The following is a 22,843-nucleotide window of genomic DNA, read 5'->3' as shown; positions in this document are numbered from 1 at the left end:
AATGTAGAACTAAATCCTCTCCTGTGTGGTAACTCTTCAATTAGACAGAAAACTTGCATCGTAAAATAATTTTGGATACTTGACCTCCCTGTCTTGAGCTGAGAAAAGGGCATTTTTCTAAGAGGAACGTACCCGTTGTTTAGGACTTTTCCCCCCCCCCAGGTTTTGGATTTCCCCAGTCTTTTCCTGAAAGGTGAAGGGTTATAATTTGTATAATTGGCCCCAGAAGTGAAGTTCTGGGTTGATTCTTTACTTACCTATTGAGTATTCAATAAGAGAATGAGCAAACTGCAAAGAACTGAACTGCTTACTTGACAGTTTTGAAATGGCACCTCTGAAGAATCCCTCCTTTTTCTTCATGCAAATGCTATTCAAATCACTCCTTCAGCAATTAAAGAGCATTAGGTAGGCCCTCAGTTAAGATAAATTTACCTTTTAAAAGTGTATTCTATCATTATTTAAAAGGAAAGCCCCAGAGCGAAATGCATATGCCATTGCCAGCAGCTTTAGTTAAAGCTAAAATTAGCCATGCTGATTAAATGGATTTTGCATAACCTTAACCATTAATCCCTTGTATTGGTTTTTTGCTTTGAAAATCCTATAGCACCAATAACACAAGGTGGCTTAGCAAGTCACTTTGCAGTGCTATTTTGGTAGGAATAAAACTGCTGCATTCTGTACGGCCGTTAAATATTGACACCACCCTTCCAACAACAGCAAGGCAAACTGCTTTCTGATAATGCTTTGAGCCAAACAAAGCTCTTTGTCGTATGCGAAGCAGATACAATTTAGACCACTTGTTAAAAGGATGCAGATCTTTTATTTTTTAAAGGACTGCATTTATTTTTTGCGGTTGCAGTTTCCGAAATGTCTAGGCCCCGATGCCAGTGTCTTGGAAAGCTTTGGGTATGAGTCCATGAGGCCTCCAAGTAGACATGATATCCAATTTAACATGAATTTGTTTTGAATACAGTAGGTATTTCCTGGTGTGTGTGAGAGTGAGAGAGAGAGAAAGTGTGTGTGTTCAGTTTACAGTGGTACCTCGGGTTACAGACATTTCAGGTTACAGACGCTTCAGGTTACAGACTCCGCTAACCCAGAAATACAGTGGTACCTCAGGATGTGCATGCGCGTTACGTCATTTTGAGCATCTGCGCATGCGCGAGTGGCGAAACCCAGAAGTAACACGTTCCATTACTTCCAGGTCGCTGTGGAGCGTAACCTGAAAACGCTCAACCTGAAGTGACTTCAACCCGAGGTATGACTAGTACCTCAGGTTAAGAACTTTGCTTCAGGATGAGAACAGAAATCGCGTGGCGGTGGCGCGGCAGCAGCGGGAGGCCCCATTAGCTAAAGTGGTCCCTCAGGTTAAGAACAGTTTCAGGTTAAGAACGGACCTCCGGAACGAATTAAGTTCTTAACCCGAGGTACCACTGTATTTTAATCAAATATAAGGAGAACTTGGTGGTGGAGAGTGAGGGACGCATTGCTAACAGAAGGCAAGGATGTCAGGACCAAAGCAAAGGCAATATAGAGCAAGAACTGCAAGACAAAGGGAAATGGAGAAAAGAGCCAGGAAGGAAGTTCCCTGAAGACAAATTGACTGGTCTAGAAGGTTTTTCCTCTTTGGGTGGTTAAGGCATTGGGTCAAATCCTAGTCTTCAAGCATGGGGTGAAGTGATGTATCACCCTGCCCTGAACCAGTGGAATTTTTAGGGTACCTCGTTAAAAGGGTCTTGCTGGATGTCCCTGTCCTGAAGCCAAGTGTCTGGCAGACGGGCCATAGGGCTCCCAGCGGTGGCCTTAGGACGGCCAACTCAGTAATCGACGTCTTGGAGAGGCCATAATCTTGGCACGACCCTCCAGCAGGAGGCTGAAATGGATGCCTCTACACTTGATGCCTGAGCCAAAATTCCACCTAGATCTGTAATCAATAAAGTTGTGGCCATTTTTAATCCAGATTGTTGTTTGCTTGGATCATTAGTCATATCTTACATGTAGACACTGATCCGCAGGGCAGGCGGTGATACTGCTACTGGGCTCGCAACTTCAAGACAAAGGGAAATGGAGAAAGGGATAGGTGGGGAGGTGGGAGGCATGCAAACTTAGTGACTGTACAGTGGTACATTGGGTTACATACGCTTCAGGTTACAGACTCCGCTAACCCAGAAATAGTGCTTCAGGTTAAGAACGTTGCTTCAGGATGAGAACAGAAATTGTGCTCCGGTGGCACAGCAGCCACAGGAGGCCCCATTAACTAAAGTGGTGCTTCAAGTTAAGAACAGTTTCAGGTTAAGTACAGACCTCCGGAATGAATTAAGTACTTAACCTGAGGTACCACTGTAGTTTGCCTTGCTTGTTTCAGGTTGGTGAGTCCAGTTGGTTATCTCTACCAGAATTAATCAGACGTATCTGTTTGTGATATCTGCATATTTTGAACTGCTTAGCAGCATCTCCTTTCACTGTTCTTGTGGTTTCCCAGCTGCAGAGGTCTTATTTTATTTTGTTTTTATTTTGTGATGAATGCTCCACATGCCCCTGTTTCAGGATACATCTCAAAGCTGGGAGTCCAAAACATGCACCAATGGAGAATTTACTTATTGCTGATCTCTCCCACCCTCCAAATCTCTGGAATAATTGCAAATGGATTTGAGGGATTAACTGGTCTTTCAGCTCCTTCCCTTAGGTTCCTTTTAGAAGAGTGTCAAATGCTAAGCTATTATGGAGAGACAATTATTATAGATCTCTACCACTTCAGTTTTGCCCTCCAGAATACTTGAAGAAATCAATTAGTAGGAAAATTATTAATTAATTGAGCACTTAGTGTTCTGACTTTTTTATATCAATTAGTGCTTTTGCCCTCGCATGTTCAAAGCGTTACTTCATTAATTGTTTTAAACATCACTTTATCAGCAATGAACCCAAATGAGCTGACAGTTGTGTTTTGCTCACACACACGCACACACACAAATATATACACACAGAAATCTGATCAATACAACTCGCTTGAATCCTTCAGCATCATTGATCATGTCATGTTCTGCTGAATAATTGGCTGGTAAAATTGGGTTTTTAGAAGCTAATGATTCAGTAGTTCATGGGTCAATTCAGTAAGAAATTGAACTTGGTTGGAACAGAGGATTTTCTTAATTTTTCCACTGTCGTTTCAAATGGTAGCCTTGAGGATGTCACATTTCTGAACACCATATTTTTCCATTGCACAACATTGCTATAGTATCTAGTATTTAAAGCATCGTACTGCACTGCTGAAATGTTAAGACCATAGTACTGATTCTAGAATGCAGATGGTCTAGTCAGGCAATTTTATATTGTACTGCATAAAAATGTATTGTCACGACGAAGCTTCTGACAGTGGTTGGCTGACCTGCCCTATTGTGAGAAAAAATGCAGGTCAGGCAGAAAAGTCTCGCCTGCCATTGGTCACTCACTTTAAATCCTCGAGAGGGTCAAACAAGTAAGCGGAAAGGGCCGAGGAGACGAGAAGCAAGAACCTGAGGAGGCAGCAAGTGGAGTGAAATAGGGTAGAGTAGGAAAGGAGGGTTGGAAGAGAAAATACGGCAGAGGCAGTGGCGTAGCAAGGTCAGATGGTACCCGGTACGGAATGGCAGTATATGGGGAAGGCTAGCAAGAAGAGCCTGAAAGTCACTCTTCTCTGTCTCTGCTTCCCCCTTCCATCCCAATAAAGGGACAATAACCCCAGTTTCCTTTGCAGGTACAGTGAAACATGAATGTGCAGCACACTGAATGCTTTAAATGTGCTATATAAAAGTGCTAAATGTTGTTGTTACTATCAAAAATTTATCAGGAATCGAACTTGGGTATCAAACAGAAGGTGATGTGGACTGCCAGAAAATATCTCTCTATACCACACATTTCTGAAACATCTCTAGCCCAGTTAGTTCTACCTTTTCAGTTGAGAAATTAGATATAATCTGCCTGATGATTTGGCATGTATAAAAGGAGAAAGTAATAAAGGGGAAGAAGATATTGCAAGGCCCAGCTGAAGATGAGGGCTGTTAAATCCTCGCCCTTTTGTTAACCTCTGTTCTTCATATTGAACCAGAAGAACATTAATTTGGCAGAGAGCACCATGACTAAAATTAAGAATTGGGTGTAGTGTAAAATGGCGGTTGGAGTCTTGGAATTTTGCCTGTAACAAAACCTGTTTTCTTCTTTCATTGTTTCCAAAGGCAAGACATTATGGAAGACAGACATCTCCTAGATATCTGGGGAGAATTACTGGTGACAGGAAGTCTTCTCCCTTTTGGAGGGTTCTAAGGTCTAATTCACACTTCCTGAAATACACCACTTCAGACTGCGCCTATGTCTTTCTGTGGGGAAATCCCATGACTGTTTCTCCATATAAATCTCCCTGCGCATAAAAAAAATCCCCGAACATAAATGTTAGAGAGAAGAATTCTGTCCTGTTGAGGAGAAGACTAGGCTAGACCTAGCTCCCCTTCTTCTTTTGACATGCAAATTGTCTGTAGTGAGTTTTTACATGAAAGAACATGGGCACCATCTAGAGGCCTGGGGCTCATTGGATCCTGACTGTTTTCACACACTAATCCCGCACCTTGTAAAATTCTATCAGTTATCTTTTATTTGCACAAACAGAATCAATTTCAGGAACCAAAATGCTTTTTCTGTGCAGCCTGAGCAGGAGCAGTGAACGACGTTATAGTTAATTGTTGTAGCTTGTCTTCACTTCTCCCACCCCATTGCCCTGCTCACAGTTGTGAAGAATATCCCTATGTTATGAATGGTCTATGTCACCATTAAGAAAAAGAGGTAGGAATCGGCTGATATATATGTGGACTGAACCTGGATCAAGTGACTTTTCTTCAAGTTCGTCAAGTTCTTAATCTAGCTCAAGGTTGTCATCTGAACTAGCCAGATGTTTAACTGAGAATCAATCACGGTCAGTCCATCATTTGAAAATAAGACTTTAGAGCTGTCTTACCCCAAAATGGCAACTAGACATTCCGTTTTGGCTCCTGCAACCTTGGTTTAAGGAGCCATTTGGCACCTAGCTTATACATCTGAGTTACTAACCCTGCTTGTGGGTGTGCGCTTGCACAGAGGAGCATACTGCATGAAAAAGCTAGTTGTGTGTTTGACTAGCAAAAGCCCAGTGATTGCAACTAACATTTCCCCAGGTATCGTGATCAGATGAATCTCTGCAAGCCATGTGTATGGACAACCTGTTCAGCAAATAGTCATTTGTGTGCTGGAGGAGACATGAGAGTCCCATGGACAGCAAGAAGATCAAACCTCCTCATTCTTAAGAAATCAGCCCTGATTGGAAGGACAGATCCTGAAGCTGAGGCTCCAATACTTGGGCCACCTCATGAGAAGAGAAGACTCCCTGGAAAAGACCCTGATGTTGGGAAAGATGGAGGGCACAAGGAGACGGGGATGACAGAGGACGAGGTGGTTGGACAGTGTTCTTGAAGCTACTAACATGCGTTTGACCGAACTGCGGGAGGCAGTGGAAGACAGGAGTGCCTGGTGTGCTCTGGTCCATGGGGTCACGAAGAGTCGGACACGACTAAACAACTAAACAACAACCTATCCAGAAACAATTGGAATGGCTTGTATTGGGGGCAAGGAGTTTCATATAACTAGGCTCTTTTAGGAACAATTTTATTCCTCTCCTGCCCCTTCCAACCCCCTCCCCCCCTACAACCTCACATCTGTCTAAGTAGCTTCTGGGAAGTTTGCTGGATGTGTCACAGACTATTCCCATGTTACAAATATAGACATATTCTTGGCACTTTGCTCCGTGTATCTCAGGAAAGGTTGGAAAAGTAATATGAGAAGCAATTCTGAGTGCTAACGGAATGATCTGGCAGTTTAAAGTTGTCAGTATCTGAGTTGCCGAAAGCAAAGATAATAATTTCAAGTTGTGACATTCAGTAGGAAATTGCTGAGGGCCAATTTGGATGTAGGAAATATTTAACAGGCCTGTGGGTATAATAAACATGTACTACCGTGGGAGAGAAGCATTTATTTATTTTTAGAAATGTGGCAGAGCGGCTAGTCTGAGCAGCGTTGAGACTGAGATAAGTCCCTTCGCTTTCAGATGGACTTGCCTCTTTGTAAGTATGCTTAGGACAACAGCAATGGTGATATGATTTCCCTTCTACAGATAGTTCTGTCAGTAGAGCATGAGATTCTTAATCTCACGGTTGTGGGTTTGAGCCCCACATGGGGCAAAAAGATTCAAGCACTGCAATTCTATGATTCTGCTGCTGTATTTATGGCACCCTGCAACAATGAAGGAATTAACCATAAATTTAAAAACTAATCTTGTAACAGGCCAGAAACAGCTGCCACAGTAGTAAATGCTGGTTTCTAACCAGATTTGGAAAAGAGTATTGAAATAATATTGCCCTTTCTGTCCCTCTAAAAACAGGCATGATGGGAGGCCATTCTGTACTTCGGGTGATAAAGTGACCTAAAGTCAGTTGTCTGCACCTGAGTTTTTGGTCAGACTCATGGAAGAAATTTACCGTATTTTTTGCTGTATAAGACTCACTTTTTCCCTCCTAAAAAGTAAAGGGAAATGTAGGAGCGAATGCAGGCTGCGCAGCTATCCCAGAAGCCAGAACAGCAAGAGGGATTGCTACTTTCACTGCGCAGTGATCCCTCTTGCTGTTCTGGCTTCTGAGATTCAGAATATTTTTTTTCTTGTTTTCCTCCTCCAAAAACTAGGTGCGTCTTGTGGTCTGGTGCGTCTTATAGAGCGAAAAATACGGTATACATAAGTTATTGTGGGCCTATTATTTAGGACTTCAAATGTGTATATTTTGTGGTTCAGAAGAAGAAAACACTGACTTTCAGCATGGCCATTTGTTGAGAGAATTCTAAGCCATGTGCATTGTTTTATTGCTTTCTGCCTAATAAAGGCCGGAGACAGAATCATTTATTTTTTATTTATTTTTGAAAGAAGAACTCAGTCTGTTTGGAGTGCTCCAAGTCTACAACCAGAAATGCAAGCTCTACTGCTAACACAAATGTTGAGTTGAAGCCTGCGGTCTTGTTCCACCTCTACTTTGTCCCATGCCTAACAAAATGAACCAATTGCCAAAGAGTTAGTGGGTTAAGGCAAGATTGCAGGATTTTGGCCAGGATTCAAGTTGCCACCATGTCTGCCAGTTCAGGTTAGAAGGCAAACTTGGAGTGCACCTGAAGACAATGCTCTGAGCTTATCTTCAATCTGTCTTCATCTCTGACTGGAACAATAGTTGTTTTCTTGCTTTAAATCCTCTTGTGCCAGTTTCCAAAGGTATGTCAGGAGCTTTTAATCCAGCTTTTTAACAATTGCAGGCTTTATTACAGAACAAACCTGTCTTGGGCCTGTTCTGGGCATTTGGCCAACACTCGATTGCCATAGCTATTGGGGTGGGTGGGGGAGAATGTAAAGCTCAGTATTCAGACATCTCCCTTAAGAATTCTTAGATATTTTTTTTAAAAGAAAGCCTTGTGGATCATATGAAGGTGACCTAAGACACATTCTTTTCAGTGGACCTTGCAAAGTGGAGTTTCCCACTGCTTTGTGACCTTGTTCCTCACATCTTCTGCGGAAAGTTTCTTGAACAAACACAGCTTTCTGTGGAAAGCGCCTTGAACAAACATTGACAAGGGGACAGGAATCAAAGCTCACCGAGACCTTGCAATGAATGTGCTTCAAGGCTCACTCGTCTGTATGAGCTGCAGAGTATGATGGACTGAAATGGTCACAACGGCTCCCGGTCACTTCTTGATGGGCTACCAGATTGTCACTTAAAGTGAAATTTGAAGTGGGATTTGTGTTCGCTTCTCAAGGCAGACACCCCCTCAGGGCTTTTGACTGAAACCAAAAGCAACTTTGTGAGACTGTATCTCAGGGTGGTAGTGGTTTGAAGAAGGTGCGCACAACCCTCTGGTAAAATGTGTCAAGCCTTAGCCTACGTCTGAGAGAAGGACTTAAACCGAGGGTTCATTTTGAAGGCCAGCAGGAGAGAAATAGAAAAGCAATAGGACACAGTTGCAGACAGGCAGGAGGTCAGAAATTGCTTCAGGTTGGCTGAGGACAAAGGAAGACCTCAGCACCAGGGGGAGCAAGAAAGAAACACCCATTCACACATTTAAACTATAGTTTGTAACTTGAGGTTGAATCCTGACAAGACAGAAGTACTGTTTCTGGGGGACAGAGAGTGGGCAAGTGAGGGAGGCGCGGGTCAATTCTGTATCCAGGGCAGCTGTCTACCAGCTCCATCTGGTACGCAGGCTGAGACCCCACCTGCCCACAGACTGTCTTGTCAGAGTGGTGCATGCTCTGGTTATTCTCCCGCTTGGACTACTGCAATGCGCTCTATGTGGGGCTACCTTTGAAGGTGACCCGGAAATTACAACTAATCCAGAATGCGGCAACTAGACTGGTGACTGGGAGCGGCCGCTGAGACCACATAACACCCGTCTTGAAAGACTTACATTGGCTTCCAGTACGTTTCCGAGCACAATTCAAAAAGTTGGTGTTTACCTTTAAAGCCCTAAATGGCCTCGGCCCAGTATACCTGAAGGAGCATCTCCACCCCCATCATTCTGCCCGGACGCTGAGGTCCAGCTCCGAGGGCCTTCTGGCGGTTCCCTCACTGCAAGAAGCCAAGTTAAAGGGAACCAGGCAGAGGGCCTTCTCGGTAGTGGTACCTGCCCTGTGGAACGCCCTCCCACCAGAAGTCAAAGAGATAAACAACTACCTGACATTTAGAAGACATCTGAAGGCAGCCCTGTTCAGGGAGGTTTTTAATGTGTGACATTTTAATGTATTTTAAAACTTTATTGGAAGCTGCCCAGAGTGGCTGGAGAAACCCAGCCAGAAGGGCGGGGTACAAATAAATTATTATTATTATTATTATTATTATTATTATTATTATTATTATTATTATTACTTGAGAATGTGGCCAAGGAGCATGGTTTACCATGGAAAATAGTCCTAGTAATAAACTGACGTCGGCATGAAGGAGCTGAAGACTGTGGCAAAGAGCACATGTTGAATGTTCTGTATGACATTTGAAATAAAAGTGGAACCATGACAAGTAAAGCAATAAAGAGCTCATAGTCGCTTCTCTGCATTTGCAAAAACAAAACCCTGTTTGTGGGGAGACACCCATGGAAAACCATGACTTTTATATCAATTTAATATTTTCTAGCCTCCTTCCAATAGTTACTGTGCTATTTTTATGCTGGCTAGGATACTTCCAAATGCTGTAATAGATCTCTTCATACTTGGACGACCAAAGGAATGGGGAAAAAATCAGGGTTTGGCCTATGAAAAACTTGAGTAAATGTCACTGGAGAAGGTCGGTTGTATCTGTTTGCCACGGGTAGATAGTGAAAAAAGCTCTCTTTCTCTGTCTTTGTATATTAACCACGTAGGCATTATTTACTTAGGAAATTTATAAACTGCCTGATCAATACAAAATATCTCCAAGCAGCTGACAATTATTTATAAAACAACTTAAATCCACCAGGCAATTGAAAACAAGACTATCATTAAAAGCTAAGGTAAAAGCGAAGAAAACATTCAAAACAAATATAACTAAATTATAAGGTGAATTTTTTTTTGGCCTCCTGTCAAGAGGCAGGGAGTTCCACAGCGCAGGTGCTGCCCCACAAAAATAATGACTTCAAAAAAGCACAATGGACGTTACGTGCATGGTGCGCAGATCAATGTGTGCATATCTATGTTAGGTTTATTGTGCTCAGAATTGAGAATGTGCACACATTATGCAGATTCACAGGAAAATATGGGAAATGTGCTTAGATTGACAAGATAATCCTACATTGCTTGGACAATATCCATAGGCAATATGGAAAACTGGGCATTGCAGCCATCTCTATATCCGGTCCACATACAATTGATCATTTTAATCTGAATGTGCAAACCGACTCAGAAAAACAAACTGAGAGGGAATAATGGTGAGAATTCCAGCACTAAGATAATTTTGCTTGCTTGTTGAGTATTTGGCAAGAATGTATTAAGAGGATTTCGCCAACTTTGCTACCTTTTCTGCGACTGATCCAAAATAGGCAAATTTTTTTGCCTGAAAATGGGAGAAGGGTCCGCTTTTCCAGGCAAGTTTAGGAAAGCCACCTGTTTCACCCTAAACTCCACTTTTTTCACGGGGTGTTTTCAATTATCTTCATCAGGGAGAAAGAGGATATATGTGTGGCTTAATCTTTCCTGTGCATCTGTTCAAATTGCTCTGAACTGAAACTAAAAAAGGATGAGATCAAAAAAGCTGAAATTGAATGAGATACTGGATCTATCCCAGTGACTTTTTTGTTGAGCAGGCAACCTCTAAGATAATCATATTAAAAAGGCAGCACTGCACCGTTCTAAGTACTGCATCCTTTAATCTCGCTTTCATTTATGTGTCTAAATCAAGCAATGGGCAGCCACGCCGAAGAGAAGCCGCATTGATCTTTTCTCTCTCTTTCTCATTCCATTAGTTCAGCTTTGGGGCAGGTATGTGTTTTGTGATATTCTCAGAACGAGATAATCATCTCCAAGCATCGCTGCACATCTTTAATAATGCCTGGAACACCAAATAGTATAAAAGCATTAAGTCATTAAAAAAAGAGAATAACCTGTATTTACTAGATTTCAAATAGGCGTTTAGATTACTTTGTCACATTAAACTACCGCTGTGCTACTTATCTTTCTTCGCAGGTGCTTGGGAAAAGCGTCCATTAATGTTTTGCAGGCTAAAAAAAAAACAGCATGCGCAATAAACAAGTGTTTCTTAGGAAAGAAGGGGGTGGATGGAAAAAAAGACTTGCCGTATTACGGTATTGAACAAATCTTTGGGAAAGCTGTGTTACCTACTCTCTTGCAGACTGGTGCAACTGACTAATTGGAGGGTCATATTCCCATAGCTGTCAACTGTCCCTTATTTGGCGGGAAAAGTCCCATATCCCTACGCCGTGTCCCACTGCTGTCCCTTATTGATGATGTCCCTTAAATTTCCCGGGTTTCAAAGGAAGCAGCTCCTCTCCTTCCCTCCCTGCCGGCCAGGAAGGAGGGAGGCTCCAATTGTGTTGCTTGGCTGCATTGCTCACCCAATAAGGAGTCTAAGAACGACGGGGGGGTGGAGCTTGCATGCCTTGTGCCGATCAAATCGGCTGTGTTGCCTGGGGACTCACCTTTGCTCAGCGCTTCCCAGCGGAGAGGTGACCGTGGTTTTCCTTGCTGCATCCCCTTTGCCGGGTTGCTGCGCTGTGGGAACCACCACTTGAGGCTTCGTTTGGCTGCTGGCTGGGCTTTCTGCCTTTGGCTCGGAGGGGCTCAGAAGTTGAACATACCTGTGCTTGGAAAATCCCTTATTTTGGCTGCTGATCCCTTATTTTAGAGGCCGCTGGTCCCTTATTTTCAAATCTGTAAGTTGACAGCTATGCATATTCCACGTATATAAAAGTAAGAGGCAATTTGTAGTGCAAGCATGAAAGCTGTAGGAATGAGTGGCTAAGCTGCTGTAATGTCACAGAGGGACATGGCAGGCAAGGGAGGAAGGAAGGATGGAAGAAGCTTGAGAAAACTTACGACAATGACTTGGCCAAGTAGGTTGTTGTTGTTCTTCCCCCTATGGAACTGTAGGCCAGTCTGGGTGGATGGCAGCAGCGACACCAAGGACCCCACAGAATGTTTCCGTGATAAAAATCCCCCACCCACTGGAATTGCCCCAATTTTTCATCTAATTCCCTGCTCACAGCCTATGCTGCTATTGCGCTCACCTTCACAGCCCCATTCCTCTGCATTTCTCAAAAATCTCAGGATGCCAGGAGATTCGCAGGGCGGTCATATACTACCCTCCTGACATTTCCCCCCCCAGCCCTTTAAGTATAAAAACACTGGCCTGCTTTGCAGGGCTGACAACCCAAGCATTCTCCGCCACTCACAGAAACTGTAAAAGGAATATCATGATGATATTTATTTATGGGCAGTGTAACTCTTTTTGAGGGACGCGGGTGGCGCTGTGGTCTAAACCACAGAGCCTAGGGATTGCCAATTGGAAAGTCAGCGGTTTGAATCCCCGCGATGGGGTGAGCTCCCGTTGCTCTGTCCCAGCTCCTGCCAACCTAGTAGTTCGAAAGCACGTCAAAGTGCAAGTAGATAAATACGTACCACTCTGGCGGGAAGGTAAACGGCGTTTCCGTGTGCTGCTCTGGTTTCGCCAGAAGCAGCTTAGTCATGCTGGCCACATGACCCAGAAAAAATGTCTGTGGACAAACGTTGGTTCCCTCGGCCAGTAAAGCGAGATGAGCGCTGCAACCCCACAGTCGTTCACGACTGGACTTAACTGTCAGGGGTCCTTTACCTTTACCTTTAACTCTTTTTGAGTTAGAGCATCAATTCCTTGGGGAGACACAGTGCAATCACAGCTGCACTGACAACTTGGATTCCTCATTTTTTTCAGCAAGGTAGAAGAAAGTTTCCAAACAAATTAAGAAGTCCCCTCTCTAGACAATAAGCTGGCCACTCTACACTTCTCTAAGCATAGCATTACATCTGTAAATATCAGTCATAGCCCTGACTTTGTTCATTGGCTAAAAGCACTGAAAGGTGTACGTTGCTGTGTCTCTCGCAAAGCAGTTGGTCGGAATCGCGCCCACACATTTTGCGTCTGATTCTAAAAGGGCTTCTTGCTTGTTTTTAAACGGGAGCTGGGTATGTGAGCCACATAATGGTGCAAATGTGCATTGGGTGTCAAAGCTAGAATCTGAGTGAAATCTCTCACTGGTATTTCCTTTGACAATTGTGCAGTGTGCTGCCAAGATGGGAAGGGAAACTGGGAGAGAGCATAGGCAGAAAGGAGAGGTGTCAGGAGTTGGAGAGGTGAAGACAGCTGAAGTTCAAAAGAGGAGCAGGAAGAGACACGGTGGCTGCCTGACTCGCTTTACTGGCTGAGGGAGCCGGCGTACAGCTTCCGGGTCATGTGGCCAGCATGACTAAGCTGCTTCTGGTGAACCAGAGCAGCACACGGAAATGCTGTTTACCTTCCTGCCGGAGCGGTACCTATTTATCTACTTGCACTTTGTGCTTTCGAACTGCTAGGTTGGCAGGACCAGGGACCAAGCAACGGGAGCTCACCCCGTTGTGGGGATTTGAACCACCGACCTTCTGCTCAGCAAGCCCTAGGATCAATGGTTTAACCCACAGCGCCACCCGCGTCCCTGAGACTCCTTACAATAGTGATAAAGTGGGCTATCAAATCCAAACTCCTCTTTTTGGTTGCAAATGGTCAATAGGTAAAGGTAAAGGTACCCCTGCCCGTACGGGCCAGTCTTGACAGACTCTGGGGTTGTGCGCCCATCTCACTCAAGAGGCCAGGGGCCAGCGCTGTCCGGAGACACTTCCGGGTCACGTGGCCAGCGTGACAAAGCTGCATCTGGCGAGCCAGAGCCGCACACGGAAACGCCGTTTACCTTCCCGCTGGTAAGCGGTCCCTATTTATCTACTTGCACCCGGAGGTGCTTTCGAACTGCTAGGTTGGCAGGCGCTGGGACCGAGCAGCGGGAGCGCACCCCGCAGCAGGGATTCGAACCGCCGACCTTCTGATTGGCAAGTCCTAGGCGCTGAGGCTTTAACCCACAGCGCCACCTGCGTCCCCAATAGCCAGGTGCAAAATATGCCTGACGCGTATTGAATTTCAAATGCGGACACTGACCAATGACTTCTTCTCTTGAACCTGCTTCCAACTTGGCTTGGCCTCTGCCTGGCTTTCATTGCCCTTTGCTGTTGGGTATTGTGGGGATCAACCAGGAGTGAGGTTCAGCTACTGATTTCCTATTCCTTCTGTCACTGTGGTCCCTTGACAGAAGCCAACCCTTGAAGCTGGCCCTGTGCCACTCTCTTCCTTGCTGCCTCTCAAACTGTGGGAAGGTGGGGCTGTGTGGAGAGAGTCTCCTCCTTTAAATCTCCTCCTTTAAATTCATGGGAGTTTACCTTAGTGAAGACCTCACTTGGAAAATCAACATAACTCAGTTGGTCAGAAAGGCCCAACAGAGACTCCATTTCCTCCAGGTCTTGCGAAAGAATAATGTTAAACAACAACTGATGAACTCCTTTTACAATAGAAAGTGTCCTTTCATATTGTATCACAGTGTGGTATGCTGGCCTGACAGCCATGGACAGAAAGCCTCTACAGAGGGTGGTGAATACAGCACATGATATCATGGGCTGTCCCTTGAGTCCGCTAGATGACATCGCAAGGGATTGTTGCCTTAGGAGAGCAAGAAAAATTCTCAGGGATGACTCACACCCTGGCCATCACCTCTTTAACCTTCTACCCTCGGGCAGGAGATATAGAAGTATAATCAGCCTTACCAACAGGCTAAAAAATAGCTTCTATCCGTGGGCTCTTAGGCTGTTGAACGGAAAATAACCTAACAAAATTGACTTGCGAGGTTGTGTGTTGTTCGATAAGAGACTGGGTGTTTGGGGGGGAGGGAGGCTCATTTAATTTCATTGTACACAGGTTGTACAATGACAATAAAGGTATTGTTGTTATTATTATTATTATTATTATTATTATTATTATTATTATTATTAAGCTTGCCAGCACTTGGACCTGGATGTCAGAGTCAATGTGGACCACAGAGCCAGTTCATCTTCACAAAGAGCACCATCTTGAGTCATCCAGTGGCACCATTTTCCATACACTGGAATGGCCGGCTCCTGTCAAGTTTCTCTCTTGCCATAAAGTCTTTTGTGTCTTCTGCCTCCTCCCCTGCCCCCAGATTCCTGCCAGATGCAGTAGTTTGTCACTTTCCAAGGTGAATAGCATTGTTAAATTCTGCCCATGTTTCTAATGTCTCCGCTCCTCCCACTCTTAATATCTGCAAATTTAATTAATCTGCCATTTCCTCCCTCTTCCAGAACATTAATGAAGCAAGCTAAATAGAATCAGAAGCAATACAATTTCTCTGTAATGCATTAATGGCTTTCCCCACCCACCCCAAAGTTGTTGTGTATCATCACCCTTCATTTCAATCAACAGGAGTGTTTATGTCCAATTTAAGCAGATTTCTGTAAGTATGCTAGTCAGTGTTCTCCTAAAACCTGGCTGTATCACAGCAATTGCTTAATGCTTTCCATTTAGAATTTGTGTAAGAAAATGTAACAAACCAGTCCTAGTGGTTTGTGTAGTTTGAGACTCACTAAATTTCAAGATATGTGTGTACAAATTGGTTATCACTGTATTATAGTGGTGTATCTCTGAATATTCTGCACAGTATGTATGCATAGAATACTTTTATTTCCTTTTTGGTTGAAATGACCAGGATGGTCACAACGACAAATAAGCTTTGACTCACTTTTTATGTCCACGTAAATTATCAGTGAGCGCTGACAATGTCATGTGCAGTTGTTTTGTTCAACAACCTACCATTGCTAAAGCAGTAAGGGAAACAGGAAAAATATACTTCTACCACTGGACTTGAAAGCTAGCTGATTTGCAAACTTAAATTAAGTATTCAAGATGTCTTCTCAGATAGGCCAATATGTTATAATGTCTTGTGACCTGGATTTCTGCCAGGGAGACCTATGTTCAAATCTGTGCTTAGCTTACAGGGTGACCTTGAGCTCCTTGTTCTCTAACTTACTTCACTGGGACGTTGTGAGGGTAAATTGTGGAGAAAGTCTTTATGACAACCTGAGTTTGGAAGAAAGGAGGGATAGAAATTCATTCCACAGGGCCTGCAGGGCTGAGCAAGAGTTATATGATGAAGATCCAGTTACTGTGCAATGTCTACAAGGGTTTGTGAAGTTTTGCCAGTTGCTTACCTTTTAACCCTTTAAGAAATAGTGTTGCTAAAATAAGACACACAATCTTGCACCGTGGGGTTTGGCCAAATCCGGTGCCGTTCCCAGTTATATACATAATACATACTACTGATTTGCAGCAGTAGATCGAAGCTGCTGGGCGAATGTTTCCTGAGTCAAAGGTTTCCATGTAAAGGAAAGCAACACAACACAAGTCTGGAATTCACTTAACAGAGTCTGACCTTTTTCTTTCCCCACCCCTCAAAGCGACATGTTGCCCGCGGCCCAATAAACATGAATAACGACCTTAGCATAAATCAATAGGGGTGTGTTTTTACTACTGTCAAGAGGGGAAATAGTTTCTTTCCATGTCTGAACAATAAAGTTGCAATAGTGCCATCTAGTGTGTTGTTTTTAAAAATATATCTGAGCTACTGGAGACCTTTGAGTTTTGTCTTTTGCGACAAACGTCTCTGCATTCTTGGGTTGGAGGGCAGAATGGGGACCAACAATGCTTTCGCGTTTCCTTCCGACTGCTTTAGTACTTGAGAACTGAGGACAGAAGCAGCAGGAAGCGTAACACGGTCGAAATCTTTATGTGCCAGAATGGAGGCAAGAAAACTGGTTTCCTTTCCTGTACAGTACTCCTAGACCTGTGTGCAGTCGAGGTTAGGTTGACTACAATGGCTCACCAGTGTATGTGCCGAGAGAACTGTTGTTGTTCTAGCCAATATCTTTCTGGGTGGCTTTGCATGGGCTGTGAGAAGGAAGGAACACAAGCAAATCGGCCTCATTAGCTCCTCCTTCTGTTGATGGCACTGATGCCGCCATCTTCATTTTTCTGTGGCTGCCTGCACTAAGCTGCCTTTTTAACCATCTGGACTTGGATTGGTCCAACGTACTTCTAACAGGAGGTCAAGGAAGGAACAGGCATGTTAGGTGTGGGGGGGCTGTGACTTTCCCATCTCATGGGACAAATCGGGAGGGCTGACAGGACAAGTTAGGGTTAGGGTTAGGGTTAGCATCAACACTTTGAATTGTGCCTGGGAACGTACTGGGAGCCAATGCAGATCTCTCAGGACGGGTGTTATGTGGTCCCGGCGGCCACTCCCAGTCACCAGTCTAGCTGCCGCATTCTGGATTAATTGCAGTTTCCGGGTCACCTTCAAAGGTAGCCCCACGTAGAGTGCATTGCAGTAGTCCAAGCGGGAGATAACTAGAAGTTCTGTGGTTCCTTAGAGGTGCTGGCATGGTGGTTCTTTTGTTAAAGTTTGGAGTGTTTTGAATACTTAACATCCTCTTGTATTTATTTTTGGAGAAGGCCGAAGGTTGTTCTCTTAAAGCATGCTGGCCTCCCCTTTTTCTGCAAGAAAAAATTCTTCAGAAACACTCTGTGAGACAAAGTCCTTGTTCAATCACTGCTCTCTCTCTCTCTCTTAACAGTAGCACTGGAGATAAAATGCTGCCCTCTGAACCCTGGGCATCCAAGCTTTTATAAATGAAGCAAGATTTATTCTAGAGACTTGGAGCGGACACGTCACTTCTTCTGTCCTCTCTGACTGACAGACATCTGCTTGGGGCAAAAGCAGGCAGGAAACAGCAAGCATTCGCCGATTGACAAAGAGACAGCCCATCCTAGGAACATGGCCTCAGCTCTCTCTGGTGCATCCAGCACCCTTGACTCTTCTGCAGACTCCAGCTGGAATCCGGAAGGTGTTTCTTTCCCCAAACCGTTTGCTTGGGGCGCATCCACAGCCGCATACCAGGTTGAAGGTATCTGATTTTTCTTTAAATAAACTTATTTGCAGTATTTTGTGGCAAATGGATGAAATCGGGTTTCTGAAAATGGTTTGACTGTCATAATGATTTATCCTTCGTAAATAAGGAGAAGAAGGAGTCTCATGAAGTTTGGGAAGAGATTTCCTCCATTACATTGCTCTCTTCCGGCAGTAGCAGAACTCAATAACCTCCTTCAAAGAAACACTTGATGGGAGGGAAATAATGGGACGGGATTCCTCTAGATCCCAAATGCAGACGGAAGATAGTACGAAATTTGAGCAGTTTGTAATCTTTTTGTAGTTGAAAAATCACAAGACAGATTATACTTTTAGGGCTGAGTTTATAAAGATGCTTTCATTTATTCAGACATTGATACTCTTGTCTTTCTATAATAATAATAATAAAATTTGGGTAGAAGATTCCAGATAAAAGTATATGTTATGTATAGAAGTGCTCACCCTGGCCACCAGGGGTATTGTGTATATAGTTTTCACTCAGGTCCACGTCAGTTAATTTAGGCGGGAAACCCTGGGCTGTTGTTGTTACAATGTTGTCAGCCGGCTGCCTATAAAAGCAGGCCGGCTGAGCTGTTCAGTTCAGTTCAGTTCAGTTCCAGCTTACTATAAAGAACCACTTGGAGAAATCTCTGTGTCGTCTGCTTTGTCAACCCACTACTTAATAGTATAAATTGCCACAAAAAAAAAAGCATGTGCTCACAGGATTTCCTCTGAGGGAGAAGTGAAATGAACAAAAGGGTATGTTTGCGAGTGCTTTCTTGCCCCATGTGCTGCATTTAATTCATTTTTTATCTGGAACATTTGTTGATTGCTCAATATTTAACAATAGCAGCGTGCAAAGGTAAAACAAGGTATAAAGCTTATAAGATAAAGTTATGATAAAAGGCTACCAACCAATACCGTCTCTGCAGAAGATAAGCCTTCAGAAACTTTACGAAGTCTTTAATAGATGACAGAAAGTGATGATCTGCCTGATCTCCATGGGGAGAGCGCTCTACGGGGCAGATGCCAAGACCTGAGCCATGGAACAAACCTCTGACACATTGTGTAGGAGAATATGTAGCTGGAAGAGAATTTAAAAACAACAGCACCTGAGGTTCAAGTTGGCTTCTAGATCCATCACGCAGGGATGCCGACAGGATCTCCTGGGCCTGGTACACTGTGGGTAGATCCACATCATACATAAAATGTGCATCCAGTGCACATTTAAAGCACATGACTTCTGCCAAAGAAACCTGGGAGCAGTAGCTTTCCGTTCACAAACTTAAAATTCCCAGTACAGTTGTACCTTGGATCCCAAATGCCTTGGTACTTGGACATTTTGGCTCCTGAACGCCGCAAACCCAGAAGTGAGTGTTCGGGTTTGTGAATGTTCTTTGGAGCCTGAATGTTCAACGGGGCTTCCGATCGGCTACAGGACATTCCTGCAGCTAATCAGAAGCCGTGCTTTGGTTTCCGAACGTTTTGGAAGTCAAACGGACTTCTGGAATGGATTCCATTCAACTTCCAAGATACGACTGTACTCTTTTGGCACCAGAAGACTCCCTGGAAAAGACCCTGATGTTGGGAAAGATGGAGGGCACAAGGAGAAGGGGACAACAGAGGATGAGATGGTTGGATAGTGTTCTCAAAGCTACCAGCATGAGTTTGACCAAACTGCGGGAGGCAGTGGAAGACAGGAGTGCCTGGCGTGCTCTGGTCCATGGGGTCACGAAGAGTCGGACATGACTAAACAACAACAAGTCACTTAGAAACTTCTTTGTAGCAAATGACTCAGAAGTCGAATAAAAATAATAATATAATATCATCACCGTTGATAACAATATACTTATTCCCAAATAAGACCCTACAGAAGGGATGAATGCTCCTTTATTTCAGTTCATGCCTCAGGTGAGGTTGTTGTGTAAACCCTTACAGATCAAATGGGAATTGTTTGCCGGAAGATCCTTCCCTGATGATAAGAATATATTCTGGGTTTGGAAGAGACAAAGTCTTGTTTGTTTCTTCAGATTATGGGTAAACACATCCATAACTGAGGGGTTCAGGACTGCAATGAAAGAAGGCCTGTGTCTAGTCATGTTTTTGCCTCGTAGCTCTGAAAGTCCCACATTGGATGACATTTTTGCTAGTTTAGCAGAGTTTGTTAACTTTTAAAAGGGTTGAAGTATCATTCTGATTGTGCCAGGTGAGCTCAAAGGGCAGCTCAAAGTGCCTTGCAACCCAGGAATAACAAGGTGAATTTTCAACAGAGCACTCAAAGGTGTTTCTTCTTACCAAAGGCCACCCCTCTGATAAATTTCAATTTTCTGTGATAAAACTCGTTTTAACCAGATACGTACTAGATTTTTTTGAGTTGTTTTACACTAGGTTTTCTCCTGTGAAGGAAGAAGCAGAATAAATAATGAATAAATAGCAGTAGTTGTGATGCATTCTTACAGGCTGGTTTGTGCATGAGGAAAACCAGTTAACTTGCAAACAACTGGACTCAATGCATGGCTTGGATAAACTGGAACTTCTATGTTAGTGGTAAATATGTAGGTGCTCATCTATTCCCCTGGATGATAGAAAATTCCTGACATTAGAATACAGAAATGTGGGGATTCATGTCTATTTGTAAGTGGCTTTCGGTTGCCCTAGGCGAGATAAAGCGACTGACAAATTTAAGAGATAAATAAGAACAGTAATACAAAAATTGAGGTCAGTTCTAGCTAGCTAATAATAATTGATGATCATTACCACAGCAAACTATGATCATGGCCACTGGTCCCATCATCTCCTGGCAAATAGAAGGGGAAGAAATGGAGGCAGTGAGAGATTTTACTTTCTTGGGCTCCATGATCACTGCAGATGGTGACAGCAGCCACGAAATTAAAAGACGCCTGCTTCTTGGGAGAAAAGCAATGACAAACCTAGACAGCATCTTAAAAGGCAGAGACATCACCTTGCCAACAAAGGTCCATATAGTTAAAGATATGGTTTTCCCAGTAGTGATGTATGGAAGTGAGAGCTGGACCATAAAGAAGGCTGATTGCTGAAGAATTGATGCTTTTGAATTATGGTGCTGGAGGAGACTCTTGAGAGTCCCATGGACTGCAAGAAGATCAAACCTCTCCATTCTGAAGGAAATCAGCCCTGAGTGCTCACTGGAAGGACAGATCGTGAAGCTGTGGCTCCAATACTTTGGCCACCTCATGAGAAGAGAAGACTCCCTGGAAAAGACCCTGAAGTTGGGAAAGACGGAGGCCACAAGGAGAAGGGGACGACAGAGGACGAGATGGTTGGATTGTATTCTCAAAGCTACCAGCATGAGTTTGACCAAACTGTGGGAGGCAGTGGAAGACAGGAGTGCCTGGTGTGCTCTGGTCCATGGGGTCACGAAGAGTCGGACACGACTAAACGACTAAACAACAACAACAACATTTATTTCACTGGTGCATTTTTTATCATGCCTTATTCTCCAAAGAGCTCAACATGGCATACATTATTCTCCCCCTTCCCATTGATGCTGGCACCTGTCTGCTTCAAGAGACAGTGGAGTGCACCTCTGGGGTGAAGTCAAATCCCTGCATTAGCAGCACCGAAATGGCTAGCCTGGGCAGAGGTCCTGGGCTGCCCAGACCACAATACATCCCCTCTTGGCCTTGCTTATGTGGTCCACAGGAAAGCAGAGCAATATGTGTGGCACCAGCTTGGCTGTAGAAGTAGCCAGGAGGACGACAAGACACTATCCAGCCATCTTAGGGACTCCACTATGTATTTGTGTAGGTTTTACTCCATAGCCTTTTCTTCTTCCAAAGTTATCCCACAAGGTAACAGAGGTTTAAGATAAGAGTTTTCTTCTCCTAGACAGGCTATCTTCCCAGTTGGACAATAACGATCATTGATTATTTATACCTCACCCATTTGGCTGGGCCCCCCCGGGAGGCTCCCAACAGAATACCGACAACAATAAAAGCGGTAAAATATCAAACATTAAAAACTTCCCTAAACAGGGCTGCCTTCAGATGTCTTTTAAAAGTCAGATAGTTGTTTATTTCCTTGACATTTGATGGGAGGGCGTTCCACAGGGAGGGCGCAACTACCAAGAAGGCCCTCTGCCTGGTTCCCTGTAGCTTTGCTTCTTGCAGTGAGGGAACCATCAGAAGGCCCTTGGTGCTGAACCTCAGTGTCCAGGCTGAATGATGGGGGTGGAGACACTCCTTAAGGTTTACAGGGCTGAGTCTATTTAGGGCTTTAAAGCCCCATCTGCCTCTCACTTCCCTCTACATCACATGCAGGAACCTCCTTCATGACTGTTGGACCCACTATTGGTCTCCTCTGCTCAATCCACCAGAGCCTGTTTTTGCATGCAGGGGAAGTCCTTAAATCACCGAGGTTTTGAAACCTATTGGCTAACCTCATCTGGTTTAGCTGGCCAGTCAAAGCTGTTTCCCAGGGTGTGGCTGCTGTCACATGCTGACACCTTCTAGGAGCCCCTGGTTAGAGCTGAGTGCAGGGTGGGGACCAAAGGTGGACAAACTACCCCAGAAGGAGCACAACATGTCTGCCACCAGAGATACTCCTCCTCCACTAGCACCCCATATACCTCTCCCCATTATATAGGCTGAAAAACAGTGATTTTTGCTTCATGGGTTAGTGGAGATTTGAACCTTGGTCTTCCATCTTCCAATCCAACACACTAACCACTACTCCACGCACTGAACCTATGTTTAGTAGTGCCTAGGCACCACTAAGTTAAATGCTAACACTTATCTGAAAGCAATTTGGCTGTCTCCTTTTTGCTGGAAATATCGATGGGTCTGAAGAATGTGTCAAAGCAATGGGTATTTGAGGCCTTCATGCTGCATGTGGAAGAACATTTGAGATCGTCCTTTAAATAACATTAAACTGGGAGGACGGTTGCATTGTCTGAGCCTCATCAGATGTTTCCAGCACATCCCCTGCAGTGAGGGAAGTTGGCTGTGGCTTTGCCCAGAAGAGACAATGGAGTTATAAGCCTAGTTTACACCAGTATGTTGTTGACTCTGGTGCCATCAAGTGGCAACTTGCACGTCTGAATGAGCTGTCTCAGGTCAAGCGCCTTGAGCTTTCTTCTTCTTCTTTTTAAAAAATAATTGTTTTTAATTTTTCAAAAAATAGAAAGTAAAGAAAAACAAAGAACAATACATAACACTGTAAACACACTTATATACATATTTTCCAAAATGAAAACTAA

General features: G+C 44.0%; 1 protein-coding gene across 4 annotated transcripts in view; it reads left to right on the top strand.

Moving 5' to 3' along the window:
- The window catches only part of LOC309377364 (cytosolic beta-glucosidase-like), a 107,480-nt gene that overhangs the window by 26,625 nt on the left and 58,012 nt on the right, over positions 1 to 22,843 (top strand). For 2 of the 4 annotated variants that reach the window (XM_081924554.1, XM_081924551.1), the window contains exon 2: positions 17,276 to 17,605. In XM_081924554.1, the coding sequence (XP_081780680.1) occupies positions 17,476 to 17,605 (130 nt within the window). In that variant the 5' untranslated portion in view covers positions 17,276 to 17,475. Of the gene's footprint in view, positions 1 to 14,644; positions 14,845 to 17,275; positions 17,606 to 22,843 lie in introns of those variants that run through there. The other 2 variants (XM_081924553.1, XM_081924552.1) reach the window with 2 other exon arrangements.

Source organism: Podarcis melisellensis (assembly GCF_964234715.1).
Source record: "Podarcis melisellensis genome assembly, chromosome: 9".
Lineage (NCBI taxonomy): Eukaryota > Metazoa > Chordata > Lepidosauria > Squamata > Lacertidae > Podarcis > Podarcis melisellensis.
This window is presented reverse-complemented; position numbering and strand designations above follow the sequence as displayed.